General features: G+C 57.8%; 1 protein-coding gene across 3 annotated transcripts in view; it reads right to left on the minus strand.

Moving 5' to 3' along the window:
* NFIX (nuclear factor I X) overlaps nt 1–15466 on the minus strand; it is a 103085-nt gene extending 87619 nt beyond the window's left edge. For all 3 annotated transcript variants that reach the window (XM_030820685.1, XM_030820683.1, XM_030820678.1), the window contains exon 1: nt 15080–15466. In XM_030820685.1, coding sequence (XP_030676545.1) covers nt 15080–15106 — 27 coding nt within the window. In that variant the 5' untranslated portion in view covers nt 15107–15466. The remainder of the gene's footprint in view (nt 1–15079) is intronic.
* Between the last annotated feature and the right edge of the window lie 7147 nt (nt 15467–22613).

The raw sequence follows: 22613 nt of genomic DNA on the forward strand, positions 1-22613 counted from the left end.
TCCGAGAGGAATGGGGGAGGTGGGAATTAGGCCTCCCTTCCCTGCCAGCTCCCGCAACAACCTGAATGCCGCTTTGAAGCCAGATGCCCTGGGCGGCCTGGCAGGTGTATGACTCATGTGAAACACGCGTGTGCAGGCTGGAGAGGTGTGTACCCGCGTGGGCCTGGAGCCACGTGTGTGGGCACCAGAGCGGGCTCACGGACCCACCTGGAGCTCCCCCTTCGGGCGCAGGGCACGAGTACCTGTGCTCAAAAGCTCCATCGGAGGGAAAGCAGGGGAGTGAATGCTTGTGTTGGGGGGGGGGGACCCCCACGTGGTGCCCGATAGGGGCATGTTACGGGTGTAAGTGCTCCAGCCAGTATCGTTGGGATGTCAGGCCTAGGTGCGCATATAAGCTTTCGGTGCCTGAGATCCCGATTGGGGGCGCCAGGCAAGGGCATGCTGCGGACCCAGGTGGGAGCAACTGTACGAGGGCGTGCTTATGTGCGTGCGCACGTCCGAGTGCCGGGCTGGGGTGTCAGACAGGGACGTGCATGAGCGCGCCTAGGTCCCCTTCGGGGCCGCAGGGCCGGCGGGGTGTGCGAGTGCTTGCGCACGCCTTGGGAGTAGCCACGTGCGCGGGGGCCGCCGTCCGGACCCAGCCGAGCCCGGATCTGGCCCCTGAGCAGGCCATGGGGCAGGGCCGGCCGCCCGGCAGGCCAAGGCGGGATGTCGTTGGAGCCCTGTTGGTTTTGGCCGAGGCAACTCCAATGGGGGAAGCCCCAGGAGCAGGCGGGGGAGGAACAAAGAAGGAGAAAGCAAGGGAAAAGCGGGTTGCAGAGGAGGAAGTGCCCTGGACCTCGGAGGGCCCCTGGGGCGGTGGAGGCTGGGGCCTGCCTGGGCCAGGGGGCTCCTGGAGGCCCCCCGGGCCCAAGGTGGGCCACTCCACCTGTGTGGACAGGGCCAGGCTGTTGGTTTGAAGTCCTGAGACTTCTCTTCTCTGCCTTTGAAGACCCCCGTCCCCATTCTACCCACCAAATCCCCCAAAGGACCACAAGCTGCCACCACTTTGGATCAACTCCAGCCCTCCACATGGCCACTCACACATCAGACACTCAAGCGTAGTGCTACTGTACTTGTAGTTGCCCCTCTGATAGCCCTCACACTGCCCATAGGTTTTTCAGTGCCCATCAGTACCCCACTTGGAGCCAAGTAGCATTTGGTGGGGAGGGCGTGGCCCTGTTTTCCCAGCCAAGGGCAGACAGTGTGAACACCCTTAAGCGGGGAACCAGGAAGCCTCTTCCTCCTGTTTCTTGCTCTGGGCTTCTTAGAACTGAGGAATAGGAAGGGAATTCCCATGGGAAGGCCAGAAGGAGGAGCCTCAGGTGGGCAGAAGGGGGTTGAAAAGCTGGAGTGAACCTGTTTAAGTCTTGCTCACTCCTGGGAATCCGGCTGGGTAATCCCCACCACCCTGCTTCTAGCCCCATGACCTTGGCACTTGACCTTGCGGCCTCTGTTTCCTCATCTGTAAAACAGGTTACTCATACCTGCCTCGTGTTGGGAGGGTCACAGGAGGTCACGTATGCCCGCCTTCCCCCCCACCCACCCGCTGCCCAGGCATAATTGCTCTGGAGTCGGTAGCTGTTATTTTTATTGTGAGGAATCTATGGCTGTGACAAGCTGTGACGCTTGGTGTGATCGCGTGAGGCTGGCTGTGTGTGCGACTGTGCCTCTGTGTGTGTGTGTGCGTGTGTGACAGGTTGTGTGTGAGACTGTGCGTGGACGACAGATTGTGCCGGTGTGCGGCGGTGCTTGTGACAGGCTGTCACTGCGCGACAGACTGCGGGTGGCGGGGTGTTGCGGGCGTTGACTATGAGTGGGGATGAGGCGGTGTGTGGGACTGGGACTGGGAGACCCCCGCAAATCTACCTCGGTGAGGACCTGGCTACAGCGAGGATGGGGAGGCTCTCTGGAACTGCAGGAGGAACTCACTCCAGTTTCCTCTTGGGCCTTGGCTTTTCCATTGCATTCAGTGGGGCTCCACCTGTTTGCAAACCTTGGAGGTGATAGGTCTCAGAGGACCCTGTGACAGAGCCTCTCCTTCACCTACTGTGTCAGCTCAAGTGCCCAGCCTCCAGCTTCTTGCTGGGGTTTGCGGGGGGCCAAAGGAGGGTCATCAGTGGGCTCAGAGCATGGAGGACTGTAGGCCTGGCTGGCTTCAGTGAGGGATGCGTACCCTATGCCTGTTTCCCATGTTTTCCCTGAGCTCCAGGCCTGGGCAGGGCCAGCGGAGACCTGGAGAAAGAAGAAGAGGGATGTGGGGAAAGATCAAGAAAAGCTAGGAGAGAAAGAGAGGAACAAAGTGAGAAAATCAGAGAGAAGGGAAGATTGGAGCAAGCGAGTAACATCAGCGTGGGCTCCTCCTGGGACCCGGAGAACCCCAAGCTGCTTGGGGTCAGGGCCACCAATCAGGATGAAAACACACCAGGTTTATGGGGTCAGGACTGGCAGAAATGCCTGCTGACACTGGAGCATTGCTTGTATACCAGGCCCTGTGCTCAGAGCCCACTTTTAGGGACTCACCTTTAGGGATGCAGCCCTGCCAGGGGGATGAAAAAACACAGGCTCGGCTGAAAAGTCCATAGTGTCCCTCTATGGATGGGGAAACTGAGGCTGGGGGCCTCATCCCAGCACCCCCTCAAGCCCTGGAGTCACGAGAATACAGGACCCCAAGGATCGGAGCTGTACGTTTTTCCCAACATAGTGAAACCCCACCAGCTGGAAGAATCTCAGGACTCCATGGGCTGGGGGGTAGTGCCCTGTCACCCCCTCCTACTTCCTTAGCATGTCAACATGTGTGTTTGTTGTATGTGTTATGTGTGCCATGCTCCAAGGCTGTCCTGCAGCTGTCCCTGGTGTTTAGGCCACAGGATGATCTCTGCATCTCTCTGTAGGCACAGGCCTATGTGTGTCTGCTCTGTGTGTCTGTGTGTCCGTTTAGGGCCAGCCCCTGCCACAGAGGGGGGAGTGGTATTGGAGCACCCCCCCCCCCGAAAGTGTGTCTTTGATACTTGCAGCCTCGGCAGCGAAAAACAAGTTTCCACAGGGCCGCCTTGGGTTGAGGCCAGGCCGTCCTCAAATAACATTTGAAGTTACTTAGCAAACTTTGTTTAGTGCCGAGAGAGGCGTGGGCAGCGGGTGTGGGGTGGGGGGGAGGGCAATAAACCGGTTCCTCCGAAGTCCCTTGCCCCATCTGGGGACACGAGTACCCAAAGTGAGCCTTGGTTCCCCCACCCCAGCTCTGGGGAGTGGAAGCAGGAATCTTGGAACCTTGGGGGGAACTTAGGGAAGGGGAGAGGTTGGGGCACACCATAGATGAAGCCTTGCCCTTGCCATGCCCGGGCCTGGGCTTGGGCAGAGATGCCCACCCTGGCCCCCTGGTGGCCCAGATGCCAATACCAGGTGCAGGGCAATCAGAAATGGGAAGGTCTTCACTTTTGCTGCAGTCCTGCTCTGCAAGCTTGAGGCTAAATGAAGGGGTGGATGGAGCGAGCTGGCTTAGAACATGTGTCCTCCAACCCCAGACATACACGCGAGCATGCAGAAAGCCCCTGATGTCCACATGCCCGGCCCCCACCCCCAAATTCCCATTTCCAGGTCCCAGCCCCAGGCGGCAGAGAAGGCCAGAGAGCCAACGATGGCGGCGGGTTTGGAAGTGAGGTTGGCGCCTATGGGAGGGGGAGGGGGAAGAGATGCCAAAAATGGTGAGCCATTACAGGCGAGCAGGCGAGAGAGGGAGGAAGGGAGGGAGCGAACCGGGAAGATGGAAGCCAGGCTGGCATCCTTGCTGAGCTCCAGGCTGCAAAGGGGCAGTGGAAGAGGCAGCCCGGCCCTTCCAGGGAACAGGCATGGGGGATGATCCCCAGGTGGCACGGGACAAGCAGGGGCCTGGAGACACCCAGCACTTCCCCACCCCCACCTCAAGCTTCGAAATGGAGACTGGCAGCAGCAGCCGCTCGGCTCTGCCCGGGCATGGGGTGGGGGTGGCAGGCAGGCAGGGCGCCAAACCAAATGCCACCAGGCTGGGCACGGTGGTTGCCAGCCTGCAGTGCCGACCCCGCCGGGCCCCAGCCCAGAGCTCTCGAGCCTGGAGCTTTGGGGGTGGAGAGAATCTGGGGCCCTGGTGGGAGTTGGGGAACCCAACAGACAAAGCCTGATACCCCCAAGCTGTGGGCAGATCCCCAAGACCCTGCAAAGATGGCGCAGCCTGGTACTGCCAGGGTGACAGGCTGGGGTAAAAATAAACCCAGCCCGCCCCGGGGGAGCTAAATTGAGGGGCCCAGGTGGAAGTGCCACTCTGGGCCACCAGCTGCCCCTGCCCCATCCCCCAGCTCAGAGCAGCAGGGTTGCGAATACCCAGTGCCCATCAAGCCCCAGTTTCTGTAAAGGAAAGGCCTCGGCCATCTTGTCCCCAGGTTTTGGGCAGGCACCGTATGGCATATCCACAAATATGGATAATAGATGAGCTCAGATTGAAGAAATGACAGGCAACACGGTCTGGGCAAATGATGGGCATGCCATGCTGAGCCACACACCCTTGACCTCCAGTCTGCCCCTTGGAGAGAGAAAGGGGCCTGGCAGGCTGCACTTGAGCTATAGCAAGGCAACGTTCAAAATCATCATCTCACCATGAGGGCTCCCTGCCCACCTCTGCTAAAACCACAGCTACCCAGCACTCCTGAGGGCCCGGCCGGCTCTGTTCTCCCCACAGCACCTAGCGCCATCTCAAGGACTGGACACTCCCTTGTTTATCAGGTTCACGGTCTGCCCTCCCACCGGGGCTGGCATCTTTGCAGATTTTGCTCCCTGCAGAGCCCTCGGGGCCTAAAACAGAGCCTGGCACCCAGGAGGTGCTTGGTAAATATTTGTCGAAGGAATGCACAGGCTCCCGGCTGCACCCCCAGCATTTGAGCTCCGGCTGGGTGCCCAGCAAGGTGTGGGAGAGGACGTTTGGACCTGCGGGGGCGAGGGCAAGCCTGGCCAGCAGGGGTGCAGAGGGGGTGAGACCACCATCCACCTTTATTCTGAGCCTTGGATGGAAGAAGATCCGAAGGTCAGAGTGGTAAGAAGGTTCAAGGGCCAACCACTAGGGCACGTTTCAAATGGGGGTGTGGGGGTGTGCAAGCCCATTCTGAAATTTGGGAAAGGCCAGAGAACAAGCTGCAATTCTGTCCCATCAGCAGGATTTAGGGTGGTGACAATCTTGAAGAAAGAGCTCCCCGTCCTTGACCCTAGCACTGGATACCTCTACTCTGAGTCTTGGTTTTTCATCCATAAAATCAAAGTGGTTTTTTCACATCAAGCACAGTTTTAAAGCATGTGCTGTGAACCAACTCCTCAGATCCTTACCACAGCCCTGCTTCCTAGATACAGAAATTGAGACCCAGAGAGGTTAAGCAACTTGCCCGAAGTGACACAGCTAGTGAGTGGCAGAGCCAGGAGTCAAACCCAGGAAGCTGGCTCTGCAGGCCCCACTCTCCTAATAACAGTACCTATTGAAACAGGATTCAAGAAGACAAGCTGGGAAGGCACTTAGCAAGGGCGCAACGCAGCAAGCACACAGTTCACATTAGCTGTTGCTACGATTTTTAGGACAAACATTTATTTTGCTATTACCCTATCTTCTTCTACCATTCTGCCGACCTCTGTCTCTTCTGTCTTTCTCTGGCATCAGAACGGGGGAGTCAAAGGCCAAAGGATTAGTGAAACAGCCCCACGGAGGACAGGAGTCTCAGAACTTAGCTTTGTTGGCCAGGCACAGTGGCTCACGCCTGTAATCCCAGCACTTTGGGAGGCCAAGGCGGGCGGATCACTTGAGGCCACGAGTTTGAGACCAGTCTGGCCAACATGGAGAAACCCCGTCTCTACTAAAAATACAAAAATTAGCCAGGTGTGATAGTGCACATCTGTAATCCCAGCTACTCGGGAGGCTGAGGCATGAGAATTGCTTGAGCCCGGGAGGCCAAGGTTGCAGTGAGCTGAGATTGCACTACACTCTAGCCTGGGCAACAAAGTGAGACTGTTTAAAAAAAAAAAAAAAAAAGAACCTAGCTTTGTCCCCATCCCTTCTCTCGGTGGCTGCCAGGAGCAAGGAGGTGAGGGTGGAGCCCTCGACCACTGAGTCTAGAAGACTGTGAGTGTCCTGGGCAGGGATGGGCATGTGGTTTTTCCAGGCTTTGTCTCACCCCAGGCTTCTACAAACCAGGGCAGGGATTTGGGACTTCCAATTCTATCCTGAGAAGTCGGGGTGGCTGTAGCTGCTGCGCAAAGACAGCTGGTTGTGGCTGACAAGCAGAGGGGAGGTGCCACCAGGGCAGGTCTCAGCTCTCAGGCACCATTTCCAACCACTGCCAGGTGTGGCCCAGGTGCGAATGTGTGTGGGGGTGTGGCTCTCGTCCCTGTGTGCTGGGGTAACACCGGACTGTGTACATGCCACGCTGACTGTGCCTGGGTTTGGCAGGGGAAAGGGGTATATATGCGACAATGCCTGGGTCCTGGTGAGGGAGAGTGTGTGTGTGTGACACTGTCAGCTGGCGTCTTGTTTGGGTGTGACTGTGTATGTGGGTGCATGTGTAATGGGTGTCAAGGGTTAGTTGTGCCTGTGTGTGTTACTGTGTATCTGGGGATGCATGGCAGGGTTTCCAACCTTGGCACTACTGACATTTGGGGCTGGATCATTCTTTGTGGTCGGCGAGGGTTGAGGGGTTCCATTGTAGGGGACTGAGCAGCGTCCTGGGTCTCCACTCACTAAATAGCACCCCCTCCACAAGTGTGACAACCAAAAATGATTCCAGGTCGGGCATGGTGGCTCATGGCTCCCAGAACCTTGGGAGGCTGAGGCGGGAGGATCACCTGAGCCCAGGAATTCAAAACCAGCCTGGGCAACAAAGCCAGACTTCGTCTTTACTAAAAATTAAAAAATTAGCTGGGTATGGTGGTGCTCGGCTGTAGTCCCAGCTACTTGGGAGGGTGAAGCAGGAGAACTGCTTGAGCCCAGGAATTCAAGACCAGCCTGGGCAACACAATGAGACTCTGTCTCTACAAAAAATTTACAAATTAGCCAGGTGTGGTGCCATGCACCTGTAGTCCCTGCTACTCAGGAGGCTGAGATGGGTAGATCGTTTGAGCTTGGGAGGTCAGGGCTGCAGTGAGCTGAGATCGCACCACTGTGCTCCAGCCTGGGCTACAAATGACAGTCTGTCTCTAAAAAAAAAAAAAAAAAAAAATGTTTCCAGACATTTCCCAGTGGGCAAAATCACTCCTGGTGGGTGACACTGGGTTAGGGAGAGTGTGGGGTGTTTTGTGTGTCTGAGAGCGTGTTATTGCATGCATGTGCGTGTACCTGTGTGCTTGGTGGTGTGTGCGAGTGTATCGGTGCTCATGTGTGTGTTTTGGGTGCCTGACATTATGACTGAGTGCGTGTGCTGTGTGTTTCTAGCTATGCCTGTGGGTCTGAGTATTTGACAGTGGCAGAGCCTGTGTCTGTGCTGTGTGCTTCCATGGCATGTGATCGTGTGACTGCGTGTGTCCCATGTGTCTGCACCCACGTGCACGTCCCTGCGTGTGTAATGCCGCATTGATGTGTTCGGGTGTGGCCGGGTGCCTCAAGGTGTCTGTGAGTGAGGGCAAGCTTCTTTGTATGGGGACGCCTGTGTCTGTTTGATTGAGGGAGGTGCAGCATGCCAGTGTGTGTCAGCGTGATTCTTTGTGCCCGCATGTGCCAGTGAGAGTGTGTGACTTTGTGCGAGATGGACCCGGAATAAACCCCCCCCCCACTCCCCGAGATGATTCGACCAAAGCCGATATTTGGACGGAACCACCTGGATAATTTGGCCCCCATCCCTAGCTCCTGCCTGCCTTGGACTAAAAGGCCCAGGGGGGTCGGGTGCACCTCCATGCTGTCCCTTCCTCCAGCTTGGCTCGCACAGATTCAGGTGGGGACAGACAGATCCCCGCTCTTGCCCGATCTGTGCCAGGAAGGCTGGCACTGAGCTTCAGCTGAGGGGGCTGGGTCCTTGGCGATGGTGGTGGGCACTGCCCCCTGCCCGCTGCTGGCCACCACCCCCGGCTCCCCTCAGGGTGGGGCCCAGTGGGGGGAGAGCTCCCCAGTGCAACCCCGGCTTCCGATTGGCTGCAGAGCGCCGCAGTGCCCGCTACCCGCCTCCCCTCCCTGGCTGGCGCAGCCACATCGGTAGTGGTGGCAAACGCAACTTGGAGTTCTGGGCACAGCTGCGCCTCACAGAGGCCTGCCAGCCCCACCAGAAGCCAGACACCCCAGCTCCGTGCCCCCGACCCCTCCCTGCCCGCCCGCCCCGCCGGGCAGCTCAGTCACCCTGCCCATTGCCTCCCTCTGGCTGCCAGGCCCTGTCCACCCTGCTCCCTCACCCGCCAGGCCTGTGCCCCCCTGGCCAAGCCCACTCAGGGGGCCCAGGCCCCTGCACGAGGCCACTCCCGCCCTCAGAGGGGCTCCTCAGGAGGGGGGAGGTGGTGAGGAAGGGGGGGTTGGGGAGCTAGCCCTTCTTCCTTTAGTGAACGCGCCCAGAGCTGGAGCCAAAAATCGAGGAGAAGAGATATTCAGACGGAGCCAAGACGCGTTTGGCAGGAGGAGAGAGAGAGGGAGAGAGGGAGCGGGAGGAGGGGAGGAGGGGAGGAGAGAGGGAGGAAAGAGAGAGAGAGAAAGGGGGAAAGAAGGGGGGACCTCAGTTTCCAAATCCGCGCCCTCAGAGCCTCGGAGGGATGGCGGGTGGCCCAGGGGTGTGGGGCCCAGGGCCTGCCTGGCTGTGGGGGCAGCGGGGATAGTGGGCTCAGGCCCACGGAGACAGCCGGACACCCAGCTGGCCAGGCTAGAACGGACACAGGCAGAAGCCAAGATCAATGTGCGCCGGGCAGACAGAGGGAGGCCTGTGGGCGGCCCGAACACACGCCCGCACCTCGCCGCCGCACAACGGGCTTCTGTCCACGCCAGGCCAGGGGCACGGGCGGGGCCCCCAGCAAGGCCACCGTGGCCGCTCGACCTCATGGGAAGGGACTGAGCGGCCAGCCCGCTCCCAGCCGCTTGCCCGGCCGCCATAGCAGGCATCTTGCATGGTGCTCGGAGGCCAAGGGAATGCCCAGGAGAGGCGCCCGTGGGGTGAGACCCACAGTGATCGTCACGGGGACAAGTCCAGGAGGCACAGTGATATGAGGGTGGTGACACTGGAGACACGTGCGTTGACACGTATGTGGACACAAGTTGACACGGACAGGCTAACACGTGTGTGAGACACACGGATACACTCTTTGCTGTGACGCACAGACACCCAGAAAAACACTGCTGTAGATGTGACGCATGTCGCTGGGACACTGTCACCCCAGATACAAAGCACAGATACAAAGATGGTGACCGGTACACCAATACCCGTTGACGCGCACAGCGCCACCGTGACACAAAGACTACATCCGGCACACTGACACGCATGGTGGCACACTTCCCGACCCCCACTACCAAATACACAAGAGACAGGGCGTGCGATGATCCGTAGAGCCACATGCAGGTAGCACCCAGTGATGGACACTGGGAGACATGGAGAGGCATGGAGAGGGACCCGGGCAGACACACGCTGCCACACAGACATCCGCGGCAAAATGGTGGCTCTGAGGCCTGACATGCCGATTAACACGCACACCGATCTGGGAGAACCCAGATAGTGGCTCACAGCTGTCCCCCTGGCCCACTTGCCCCCACATCCAGGGCTTTGGGGGCAAGAAAATGAAGACACCCCTCTCCTTTTCCCCACCCCAGCTGGGAGGGAGGGGACAGAAGGCTCATCTTCAGCACCTCACTGGAGAAAGTGCCCAGCCTCCTCTACCTCTCTGGTCCAGCAAGTCCCCAGATTCCAGCTTCATGGGGGTGGGGGAGACAATATCTGAGCAGATTTAAAAGGCCAGGCTCCCTGTGGGTTAGATGGGGAGGACGGCAGTCAAGACACCAACCACGGGGGCATTTTGCCCACAGCCACGGTGCCATGGCCAAACACCCAGCATTGCTCCCACCCGCAATGCGCGCTGATCCAGCCAAGTGCCCACATAGGGTCCTGCACATGTGTCCTGTCTCCATGGTGGGTCCAGGTGACAACGCCCAGGTGCAGACGCAGAAAATTCTGGAGCTTGGGGATGTCCCTGAAGTCATCATCTAGATGCACTAGATCTCTTTGTCCCACGTACATTTGGATGAATGCGTGCACACATACCCTTATACCAGGACTCAGGGCCCCCAACCAGGGTATCTGGTCCTCATGGAACAGTGGAGGCCTCGTCTCTCCCCTCCTGCCCCCCACCCTCCCCCACCATCTCTCCCCTATCTTGAAGTCGTGCCGCCCTCTGCTTGGCCTACAGGCCCCCATCCAAAGGTAAAAGAGCTGGGCCATGTGCAAACTCTCATCCTTCCAAACTCTCCTCTTGCCTCCTCCTCCTCCAGGCAGTCCACTTGGATATCTATGGTTGGGAGGTGCTCGATCGTGTCTTCTACCCCTCAGAGGCATCCCTCTCTCAGCTGGGAGGGTCTGGGAGTTTGACAACCAACAATTGGCAACAATTACCATTTCTGGAGCACGCACTATGTGCCAGGCACCACATTGAGCCTAAGTACAGCCCAAGAGATAAGACACTGGTTTTTGCCCATTTTACAGGCCAGGAAAATCCTGTGCTTCAGGTCACAAGATTAGAGCATGTAGAGCTGGAGCTCGAACCCACTTCTGTCTGATGGCAAAGCCTAGCCCTTGACTCTGCTCCCGCAGCCTCCGTCTGGGAGCTCTTGAGGCTACACAAGACATTCCAGGCCCTAGGGAGACTGGAGCACTCTGTTCCCAGCAGAGCCCTCGGCTCTGAGCTCGGCCCAGCATCAAAACATCTCACGGAGCCCCAGCTCATCTCATGAGCTACCCCATCCTGGCCCACACCTGGGCACACCTCCCACTCCAGCAGTAGGCATGAATCAGGCAGGGCCAGAGCCGGAGAGAAAATGCCAAGTGCCATGAAAACAGGGCACCAGGCCGGAGCAGGGACAGAGAGCTGTAGCTTCGCAGGGACAGAGGGGTGGCCAGAGTGACCAGAGAGAAAGCTGGAGGAAGGGGGCATCAGGGAAGCCCCTGCCATCTCCCTCCCATGGAAGGAGTGTGGGGGGAGCTATGCAGACACAAAAGTACAGGAACATTTGGCTGCTTGTATGGCCAAGAAAATGGGCGTAGGTCGCTGCGTGTCTGAGAGCGGGTGTATCCGTGTGTGCGCCCATGTATGTCTTTGTGTGTGTCGGCAAATGTCGGCATGTTTGCCTGTTTATCCCCGTGGCAAGGAGGGGGAAGCACGCATTAGTGCATATCTGTGTGTGTGTGTGTGTGTGTGTGTGTGTGTGTGTGTGTGTGTGTGTGTTTGAAAAGGTATTTGTGGCCGGGTGCGGTGGCTCATGCCTGTAATCCCAGCATTTTGGGAGGCCGAGGCAGGTGGATCATGAGGTCAGGAGTTCAAGACCAGCCGGGCCAAGACGGTGAAACCCCATCTTCACTAAAAAATACAGAAATTACCCGGGTGTGGTGGTGGGCACCTCTAATCCCAGCTACTCGGGAAGCTGAGGCAGAGAATTGCTTGAACCCAGGAGGCGGAGGTTACAGTGAGCCGAGATCATGCCACTGCACTCCAGCCTGGGCGACAGAGCAAGACTCCGTCTCAAAAAAAAAAAGAAAAAGAAAAAGAAAAAGAAAAAGAAAAGGTATTTGTGTACACACCTGGGCGAGCCAACTGCATTGTGTCTCTGTGTAAATATGTCTATCCATCCATCTGCCTGTCCGTCCTTGGGTCCATGTGAGCGTGTGTGGGGGTGAACACACATTTGTGTCTGCCTGTATCCAAGCATGTGCTCAGGGCTCCATGAGTCTGGGAGGTGTCGTGGTCTCCATGTGCCTTTGTCACTATCTGTGTCGTCTTGAGGGGTTTGTGAGTGTTTATGTGTGCGCTGGGGGTGGTTGTGAACACAAGTCCACCGTTTCCTGTGTCCATACGTGCGTCAAAGAGGTACTGCTGTGTCTCTAAGCCTACACCAATATACATGTCCCATTTCAAGAGTTGCGTGTGTGTTAATGGGTGTGTGTGTGACAGTGTGAACACAAGTCATCGGTTTCCTGTGTCCGTAGGTCTGTAGGCTTGTCGATGGTCGTGGGTCTGGACATCGGTGTCAACAGGACACTTACATCCCCATCTTGGTGGTGATGGTGGTGTACATGAGTTCTCATCCTGGTTGTGTCTCTGTTTCTTGGCGGGATCGGGATGGGGAGGGGGGTCCATCCATCCACCCCCTGCCCCTCTCTCTGCCTGAGACTCAGCACCGTGGCTACAATGCACTCCAGCAGCTCCAGCAACCGCCCCACCCGGCCGCCCTGAATTTTGATGCTTTTTCTAGAAGGAGATTTTTCCCCCCGCCCTTCCCCCTCGCCCACAGTACCTTTCCCCGCCAGGGCCCCGCTGCTCCAAGCTCGTTCCTGCTCAATCATTTATTGACTTTAAAATCGAAGCCAATTCTGGTTTGAAAAAAAGAAAAGGAAGAGAGAGAGAGGGAAAGAGAGAGAGGCAGGCCAGAGAGACAGAGAGAGAGAGAGTCCGAGACGCCAGTGGAGGGGGGAGCAGAGATGGGGCCAAAACTGGAATCAGAGACAGAGACAGACAGAAACAGTCAGAGATATACAAAAGGACAGAGATGGAGAAAGAGAGATGGAAAAGGGCAGAGTACACCAGAGACCGATAAAAACAGACCGAGAAAAAGACAGCGAACGAAAGGGGTTGTCAGAAAAACAGAGACCAGCGGGGCAAACTATGGAAGCAGAAAGATTTGTAAAAACAGAGATGTGATTGTTAGGAAGGGGCAGGCCAGACCCCACTGACCAGCCGACAGCAGCCACCTGCCCAGAGCTGAAGGGTTTCCCTGCCCACCATGAAGGGCTGGCAGCCTGGTGACACCATGCCCACTCCCCTCTCCAGCCATCCTGGCACACTGGAGCTGTCGTAACCTGGGCCTACAGTCACACAGAGCCAAGCACCGGCCATCGCCCTGGGTCTAACAGCCGCCCCAGCCCCTTCCTAGCCGTGTCACCGGCGTATCCGCAGGCATTTTCTTTCCCGGGGTGCTGTGAAATCTGAGGGGTGGGTGTCTCATCCAAGCCATGGGGGAGCAGGCTCAGATGTCTGGCGTGCTTGGCATGGGAGGCCGGGCTGGCAGCCTGGTGGGCAAGGGGCTGCTTGAGCGTGGGGTCTTGGTCCCACTAGGCCCCAAACATTGGCCACACAGCCCAGCCAAGCATAGCACCAAAGAGGCCCAACTCAGACACCGCTGGGCAGGCAGTTGTTGTGAGGGGCGCCCAACATGGAGTGGCTGTGGAACTGGAGGTGCAGATGTGGGGGTTCCCCACACTGCCATGGTGCTCAGGGTGCCTGCTCACAACTGCATGCACACTGCAACATGTTATGCATGCCCGTGCGCCCTCGCCAACACGTACTTGGGCCTGCTTTCTACAGGAAAACCCGCTCCCTGGGCCATACACACGGCCATGCCACGCAGGCCTGCCCATGGCCGGCCCACAGGGCCTACACACAGACTCTAGATTGATTCACACTTGCATACACTCTCACCTGTACATACAGGAGCGTGTTGACACACACCCCGACAAACCCCTCGCCCTTTGACACCACTGCACACTCCCAGTACGACCCAGACAGAGTAGGAGCCATACCCATGTGGACTGCCACTGTAAGCTGTGGACACACTTGGCACATGGCTGACACGGATCAGGCTAGGCAGAGGGGACAATTAGGGCCTGGCCTAGAGAACCCCCACATGCAGGCCTGGCTGGCAGCAGGGCTAAGCAGCCCCTAGATGTCCGCCCTTCGGAGACTGTTACCAGCTGTGGCCTGGCCCTGCAGGCAATGCTGTCAGGGCCACTGTGGGACTCTGGGCAGCTTCTGAGCCCTCTTAGAGCCTCAGGCCACAGCCCCGGGGAGAGTTGGGTGGCCCGACAGGCATCCTCGAAGCTTTTGCCGCAGCCGTGCGCCGCGCAGGGAACTTCGCTGCAGGCGGGACGCGCTCTAGCAAAGCGCCAAGGTCGGCGCTGTTGTGCCCGAGGCTGACCCGACGGTGTGGCCGCAGCACTGTAAGCTGTGTCCACTGCTGCCTCCCGCCCCTCCCGCCTCCAGGCGACGGGACGGGATTCCCCAGGCCTGCCGGGTCCACTCCGCAGCAGCCCAGGTCGCTGGGGCCAGAAAGTTTGCGCCGAGGAAAGTTTGGGGGTGGGGGGGCAGAGGCTGCGACGTCCGGGGTCGGAGAGGCGCGGCCACCGCTGGCAGCGCGCCCGCCCCTCTCTCCCCTCCCCTGCCCCTCCGAAATTTGGGAGCCCCGCCATTTTCTTAGCCCCGCTCCCATGTGAGGCCTGAACAAAGACTTTGGGGAGACGCCCGGGCCGCTCGGCCAGCCCCAGTCACCCCGGCCGCACGCAAGAGCCGCCGCCACGCACGCCGGCCACTGCCACCCTCGGGAACCGCTGCGCCCGCCCCAGGAAGCGTCGCGGGACCCAGTGTCCCCTCTGCGCCCTCAGGACTACCCTCTTGCCACTCTGTCACCCCCGCAAACAGTGCCAGCGGCCACGCTGCCCGGGTGCGCGCTACAGTAGCCCACAGGTCGGCCGGAGTCCCGCTGCCCATCGCACCCCAGTCGAGGGCGCACACACACACACACACACACACACGTACACGCACTCCCGCCTGCGCTCCAGGGGCAGCGCCACGACGCAGCTGGCCACCCCCGGAGCCCCCAAAAGGAGTCCGCCCGGTGGCCAGGGTCGCACGCGCACGGTGACGCCCGCACGCGTGCCTGGGCTCCCCGCGGCACAGCCTGCACCCCTCGGCGGCCGGCGGGCTCTCGGCCCCCCCTTCCCGGCCGCCGCGCGTCCCCTCCGCCCGCGCCGCCGGCCGGCCTCCCGCGCCCGCTCCCCTCCCTCGGTCGCGCGGGGGCGGCGGCCGGTACCTGGGTGAGGCAGTACGGGGAGTACATAGCTGGGCGCCCGGGCGGGAGCGCGGCGGCCGGCCGCGGCGAGGGGAGGCCCGGCAGGCGGCGGCCGCGCTCGGGCTCGGGCTCCGGCTCGGCTCCTCCGGCCTCCGCCGCGCTGCGCCCGCCCGGCCCGCGGCCCCGCGCTCGGCCCGGCGCCGCTCCGCGCTCGCCGCTCGCAGGCTCGGCCCCGCCGGCTCCGGGGCCGCCGCGGCCGCCGCCGCCGCGCTCGCCGCTGCCTCTCGCGTCCGCCGCCGCCGCCGCCGCTGCCGCCGCGCGTCTACTCCATGCCGCCGCCGCTCGGCCGGTCACCCTCGCCCGCCGCCGCCGCCGCCGCCGCAGCCGCCGCGCTGTGAAAGTGAAAGTTTAGACAAAGTTTGGAAGCGGCGCACTCCGGGGAGAGGGAGCGGGCGGGCGGCGCAGGCGGGAGGAGGGGCGCGGGGAGGGGCGGGCAGGGCGGGGGAGCGGCGGCCGGCGCACACACACACGCACACACATGCACACACACACACACGAACACACGCACACGCGCGCGCGGGGGCGCACACCGACGCGGCCGCCCTGACACGTGCTGGCCCGCGTTCCAGCGCAGACACACGCTGACACGCAGCGGGACTCGGACCCCGCCACACATGTCACGTCCAGAACGCCTGGCCACACGTTCTGCGTTCGAACACAAAGCACACTCGGACACCAATGCACACAAGGCACAGACACACAACCCCTACACACGGGCACTCTCACACACACCAGTCTGGGAAAACACCCACGACCCACTCTCTGACATGCACCGTCCCACCATGGTATCCAGGCACACAACAAGGAACCGCGTATAGACATACACCAACGCAGGTGTCACGTAGACACACACTGATGTACACGAAGACACACCAGTGCATGACACATAGAGATGCACACTGATGCACACACACTGACGCATGTTCCTGCAGAACACAGACACATGCAAGATCACACAGCCACACACTGACACCTTCCAGACACCAATTCCTACACGCAGACACATACGCAACACACACACATCGCAGTGCCAGAACACATTGGCAGTTATGGCAGTACACCCTGATGTACAGAATGACACTGATGATTGGGAGGCCGAGGCCAGTGGATTGCTTGAGCTCAGGAGTTCGAGACCAGCCTGGACAACATGGCAAAACCCCTCTCTACCAAAAATACAAAAATTAGCTGGGTGTGGTGGTGGATTCCTGTGGTCCCAGCTACTTAGGAGGCTGAAGTAGGGGGATCCCTTGAGCCCAGGGAGGTCAAGGGTGCAGTGAGCCATGATAGTGCCATTTGCACTCCAACCTGGGTGACAGAGCAAGACCCTGTCTGAAAAAAAAAATAACTAAATAAATAAGAATGACACTAATGAAGGGAAGATACACAATGTCACATAAACACACACCAAACACCTGGAAGTGAATGCAAAGGACCCCAATACAAAGAGATACACAGTGTCACAGATACAAAGCAACACTGGCTGTCACAACACAACACACAGACACACACACACACTGGGTTGCCCAGATGTACCCACAGGCCTTGGATACACTAACCAACTGTCTGATGCCCAGGCGGCTGACAACCCCCCTGGGAGAATCATCTAGCCATGCACACAGGGATCACACACATACACCCATGTCCCTTACATGCCCCCCACACACACACTTATAATGTGGCCCTGAGCATTGACAAAGGCGAATATAGCAGGAGACCCACAGCTCAGCTGTCAGGGACAGAATTGGGCATGAGGGCCTCCGTACATGTACACAAACACACACTTTGGTGAGGTTCCAGCCCCTCTTGCAGGCCCCGATGCCTCATTTTCAGAATATAAAGGCCTGGGGCGAGAGGTAGTGCTGGGGACCCTGGAGCAAGGGGAGAGGAAGCCCTCTGGTAACCCCCAGGGTGGGTGGGAAGGCAGTGCCTACAGCCCCCAGGCAGCTCCTGCTGAGACAAAACACCCGCCTGCTGCCAGGTGCAACCAGCACCTTCTTGCTCTCTTGGGCCAAAAAGCTGTGGCAATTCTCAGCTATGCATTGTCTGTTAAAGGGGGTGTCAGTGCCCAGGGCGGGGGTTGCGCACGCACACAGGTTTGGCTGTGCCCATTGGGCTCTTGCAAGCAGGCACAAAAGTGTGCATGTGCACATGAGTATGTGTGTAAATGTCCCAGAAACGATATGCTCCTTGTCACAATACTGTATTAGGCTGTGTGGCAGGCAGTGTGTCTGTGGGTGTCTAGATGGGTCTGGTGTCTTCTGGGGACACTGAAGAAATGCAGGTCATGATAGGTGCAAGAGTCTGGCCGGGCATGGTGGCTCATACCTATAATCCCAGCAATTTGGGGGGCCGAAGCGGGTGGATCACCTGAGGTCAGGAGTTTGAGCCCAGCCTGGCCAACATGGTGAAACCCTGTCTCTACTAAAAATAAAAAACTTAGCCGGGCATGGTGATGGATGCCTGTAATCCCAGCTACTAGGGAGGCTGAGGCTGGAGAATCACTTGAACCTGGGAGGCAGAGGCTGCAGTAAGCCAAGACCATACCACTGCACTCCAGCCTGGGCGACAGAGTGAGACTCCGTCTCAAAAAAAAGAAGGAAAAGAAAAAAAGAAAGAGAGAGAAAGAAAGAAAAGAAAGAAAGAAGGGAGGGAGGGAAGGAGGGAGGGAAGGGAAGGAAGGAAGGAGGGAAGGAAGGAAGGAAGGAAGGAAGGAAGGAAGGAAGGAAGGAAAGAAAAGAAAAGAAAAGAAAAGAAAAGAAAAGAAAAGAAAAGAAAAGAAAAGAAAAGAGAAAACAAACACCAGCCGGGCGCGGTGGCTCATGCCTGTAATCCCAGCACTTTGGGAGGCCGAGGCGGGTGGATCACGATGTCAGGAGATCGAGACCATCCTGGCTAACACAGTGAAACACCGTCTCTACTAAAAATACAAAAAGTTAGCCAGGCATGGTGGCGGGCGCCTGTAGTCCCAGCTACTTGGGAGGCTGAGGCAAGAGAATGACGTGAACCCAGGAGGCGGAGCTTGCAGTGAGCCGAGATCACGCCACTGCACTCCAGCCTGGGGGACAGAGCGAGACCCTGTCTCAAAAAAAAAAAAAAAAGTGTCAGTGTAGGCTGGACGCGGTGGCTCACGCCTATAATCCCAGCACTTCGGGAGTCTGAAACGGGCAGATTGCTTGAGGTCAGGAGTTCGAGACCAGCCTGGCAACATGATGAGATTCCATCTCTACTAAAAATACAAAAAAAAAAAAAAAAAAAAAAAAAAGCCAGGCGTGGTGGTGCATGCCTGTGGTCTCAGCTACTCCAAAAGCTGAGGTGGGAGGATGGCTTGAGCTCAGGGGGTGGAGGTTGCAGTGAGCCATGATCACGCCACTGCACTCCAGCCTGGACAACAGTGCAGTGTCAGTGTATATGGGTCTGTGTGTGTGTGTGTGTGTGTGTGTGTCTTGGAGTGTGATCACGTGAGTGACTGTGCAAGGGTCCCAGTGGGTCTGGGGCCTGCTTGCAAGAGCCCGATGGGCATAGCCAGCCCTGTTTGTGATCAGGGTCTGTGGGGCAGAAAGTGTCAATGGGTGTCACTAGGTGTGTGTTTTGTTATGTGGATCTAGGGCAGTGATGAGGATCTTTGTGTACCAGGGTGTGTACACAGGTGCTCAGGAGTGTCAGGGATCAGGGCTGTCAGGACATGGGGGCTCTGTGTGTCAAGGATGTGAGCCTGTGTGTGTCAGGCCATGCCAGAGAGTGTTTGTGTGTAGCCATGCGTGTGTGTATGTTTGTGTGTGAGAGAGAGAGCGAGGCCATGTCGATGTGTGTGTCTGTGTATGAGGGAGGAGGTCTCTGTGTGTCCAAATATGTGTGTCTGTGTGTGTCAGGTCGTGTGTGTGTGTCTATGTGAGGCCATGTTAGTATATGTGACTAGGTGTGTGTATGTGTGTGTGTCGGGGAAGGGGGAGTCCCTGTGAACTTGTGTCAGAGATGTGAGTGTGTGTGTGTCAGGCCATGTCAGTGTGTGTGATTAGGTGTGTGTGTTCATTTGTCAGGGAGGGGCGGTCTCTTGTGTGTCTGCGTCAGACCATGTCAGTGTGTGTGTGTGAATCAGGCCATGTCAAAGCGTTTAACTATGTGTGGGGGTGGGTGGGTCTCAGGCCATGTCAATGTGTGTGTCCTTGTGAGGCCGTATCAGTGTGTGTAACTAGGATTGTGTGTGTGTGTGTGTGTGTGTGTCAGGGAGGGGGGGTCAATGTAAACCTGTGTCAGAGATGTGAGTCTGTGTGTGTCAGGCCATGTCAGTGTGTGTATACACACACTGGTATATGTGTGTTAGTGTCAGGGAGGGGTCTCTGTGTCCTGATATGTGTGTCTTTGTCAGGCCATGTCAGTCTGTGTGTGACTAGCTGTGTGTGTGTGAGTGTATCAGGGATCGCGTCCCTGTGTGCCTGAGGGTGTGTCTGGGTATGTGTGTGTCTGTCATTCTGTGTTTGGGGGCCTCGGAACCCGGGCTCCCACCGGTCTGGTGTCTGTGGTGTCTCACAAAGACACACACATTGACATGGCCTGAGACCCACACACCCCCACACATAGTTAAACGCTTTGACATGGCCTGATTCACACACACACACTGACATGGTCTGATGCAGACACACAAGAGACCGCCCCTCCCTGACAAATGAACACACACACCTAATCACACACACTGACATGGCCTGACACACAGACTCACATCTCTGACACAAGTTTACAGGGACTCCCCCTTCCCTGATACACACACATACACACACCTAGTCACATATACTAACACGGCCTCACATAGACACAGTCTGGGCCTCCCCACTGTGCCTGAGGCCGCCACGCCACCGAGGCAAGGCTGTGGAGCAGGGAATCGATACGTCCTTAAAAATTCAAGGGTTTCTCGTAAACAGAAACTTTTAACACCGTTTAAAGTTTCAAGAGTGCTGCGGCTGCCTGCCTCCACACCACCGCTGCCCCAGAAGGGGGAGGGGGCTCCCGGGGCGGACTGGGGAGGAGTTGGAAGGGGGGGCGCAGAGGGGAAGGGGCGGGGCCCCATGGGGGGCTGGGAGCGGTAAGGGGCTGGAGGAAGGGCCAGAAAGGGATTTGGGGATCAAGGGGGCTGGGCCCCTGAGTGGATGGTTCTGGAAAGGGGTAGAGGACAGAATGGGGGTCAAGGTGTAGGGAGGGGAGGGGAGCTGGAAGAGGCAGAGGGGATGAACGGAAAAGGGTCTGGGGGCTTTTGAGGGGCCCTAGAGAGGCTGGGATGTCTGGGAGAAGGAGTTGGGGACATGCGGGCTTTGGGGGAGTGATGGGGGATGGAGGCAGGGCGGGGCCTCGGTTGGCTGTGGAAAGGAGCAGAGGCAATGTCTGGGGGATCTGGGGGGCCTGGGTGAAGGGGACAGCAGAGCAGTGTGGGTCCGTGGGGGGACTGAGGGGGAAGCTGTGGGAAAGGGCCCGGGGAGGTGTGAGACCCTTCATGGAGCTGGGGGCTTGGAGGATCTTGAGAGCCAGGCAGATCCTGCCCACCCCCCTGCAAATGGCTGTGAAGGGGCACATGGCTCAGAAACCCCAACTCCGGCTGCCCTACCCCACCTGCCAGCCTGTGCTCCAGCCCTGACCACCAGCCCCCAGGCCCCGGGCTCCTGGGCTGATGGTCCCTCATGGCCTTCCTGGTCCTTGCACCTGGCCCAGACCTAGGCTCTGCTCAAACCATCAACCCAGCCCCACTGCACACACCATGCCCATCCTTCATCCACACACACAACACCCAGCCTTCACACACACACAAAACACTCATACTTCATCCACACACACAATGCCCATCCTTCACCCACACAAATAACACCCAGCCTTCATCCACACACACAACACCTATCCTTAATTCACATACACAACACCCATCCTTCACTGACACACATGCACAACACCCATCCTTCATTCACACACACAACATCCATCCTTCATTGACACACATGCACACACTCAGCCTTCACTGACACACATGCACAGCATCCATCCTTAATCCACACACACAACATCAGCTTTGCATAAGCACACACAACGCCCATCCTTTCACATGCACACACACAACACCCATCCTTCATCCACACACACAACACCCATCCTTCCATATGCACACACACAACACTCATCCTTCCATTTGCACACACACAACACCCAGCCTTCCATCACACACACACAACACCCAGCCTTCCTTATGCACACACACAACAACCAGCCTTACACACACACACAGAACACCCAGCCTTCCATACGCACACAAACACCCCCAGCCTTCCATAGGCACACACACAACACCCAGCCTTCCATATGCACACACACACACACCCAGCCTTCCATACGCACACACACAATACTCGGCCTTCCATATGCACACACACACCCCCAGCCTTCCATACACACACACAACACCCAGCCTTCCATACACACATACACACACACACACCCAGCCTTCATCCACACACACAACACCCAGCCTTCCATACGTACACACACAACACCCATCCTTCATCCACACATACATGACACCCAGCCTTCATCCACACACATATCTCTCCTACTTTTTTTTTTTTGAGACGGAGTCTCACTCTGTCACCTGGGCTGGAGTGCAGTGGTGCGATCTTGGCTCAGTGCAAGCTCCACCTCCCGGGTTCACACCATTCTCCTGCCTCAGCCTCCCGAGCAGCTGGGACTACAGGCGCCCGCCACCACGACTGGCTAGTTTTGTTTTTGTATTTTTAGTAGAGGGGGGTTTCACCACGTTAGCCAGGATGGTCTCAATCTCCTGATCTTGTGATCCGCCTGTCTCAGCCTCCCAAGTGCTGGGATTACAGGCGTGAGCCACCGCTCCCGGCCATCTCTCCTTCATTTTTACACACACAACACACCCTTCATTCACACCCACACAACACTCATCCTTCATTCACACACACAAACTTCTCCTTCCATTCATACACACAGGACACCAGACTTCCAAAGGTGCACACACACACATCCTTCACACACACAGTCATGGACTCTATCACACTCAGTATCACACCAGAACACCTATTTCCTTATTCATTCACACACACAACTCATCCCTCCATTCACACACAAAAACACACACTTAACACACACACTTCCATTTGTATACACATATTCCTCCCATAACACCCTCGCCATGTACACGCCACACACTCACACACTCTTCCTTGTATTCAAACACAACTCTTACACCACATCCACACCCACGCAGACAAGACACTCTCACACTCACACACACATCCTCAAAGTTCTTTCCCCACACTCAGCACCCCTCCTCTACACTGACAGCACCCTCCACACACACACACACACACACACACACACTTCCTCACTCTGCTCCCCTCCACAACTGCAATGGGAAGAATTTATGGGAAGGCAGAGGGACTGCCAGAGGGACTGCAGCAGCGCTGCCCCTCCCTGTCCCCCGCTCCCCAGAGCCCAA

Source organism: Nomascus leucogenys, chromosome 10 (assembly GCF_006542625.1).
Source record: "Nomascus leucogenys isolate Asia chromosome 10, Asia_NLE_v1, whole genome shotgun sequence".
NCBI lineage: Eukaryota > Metazoa > Chordata > Mammalia > Primates > Hylobatidae > Nomascus > Nomascus leucogenys.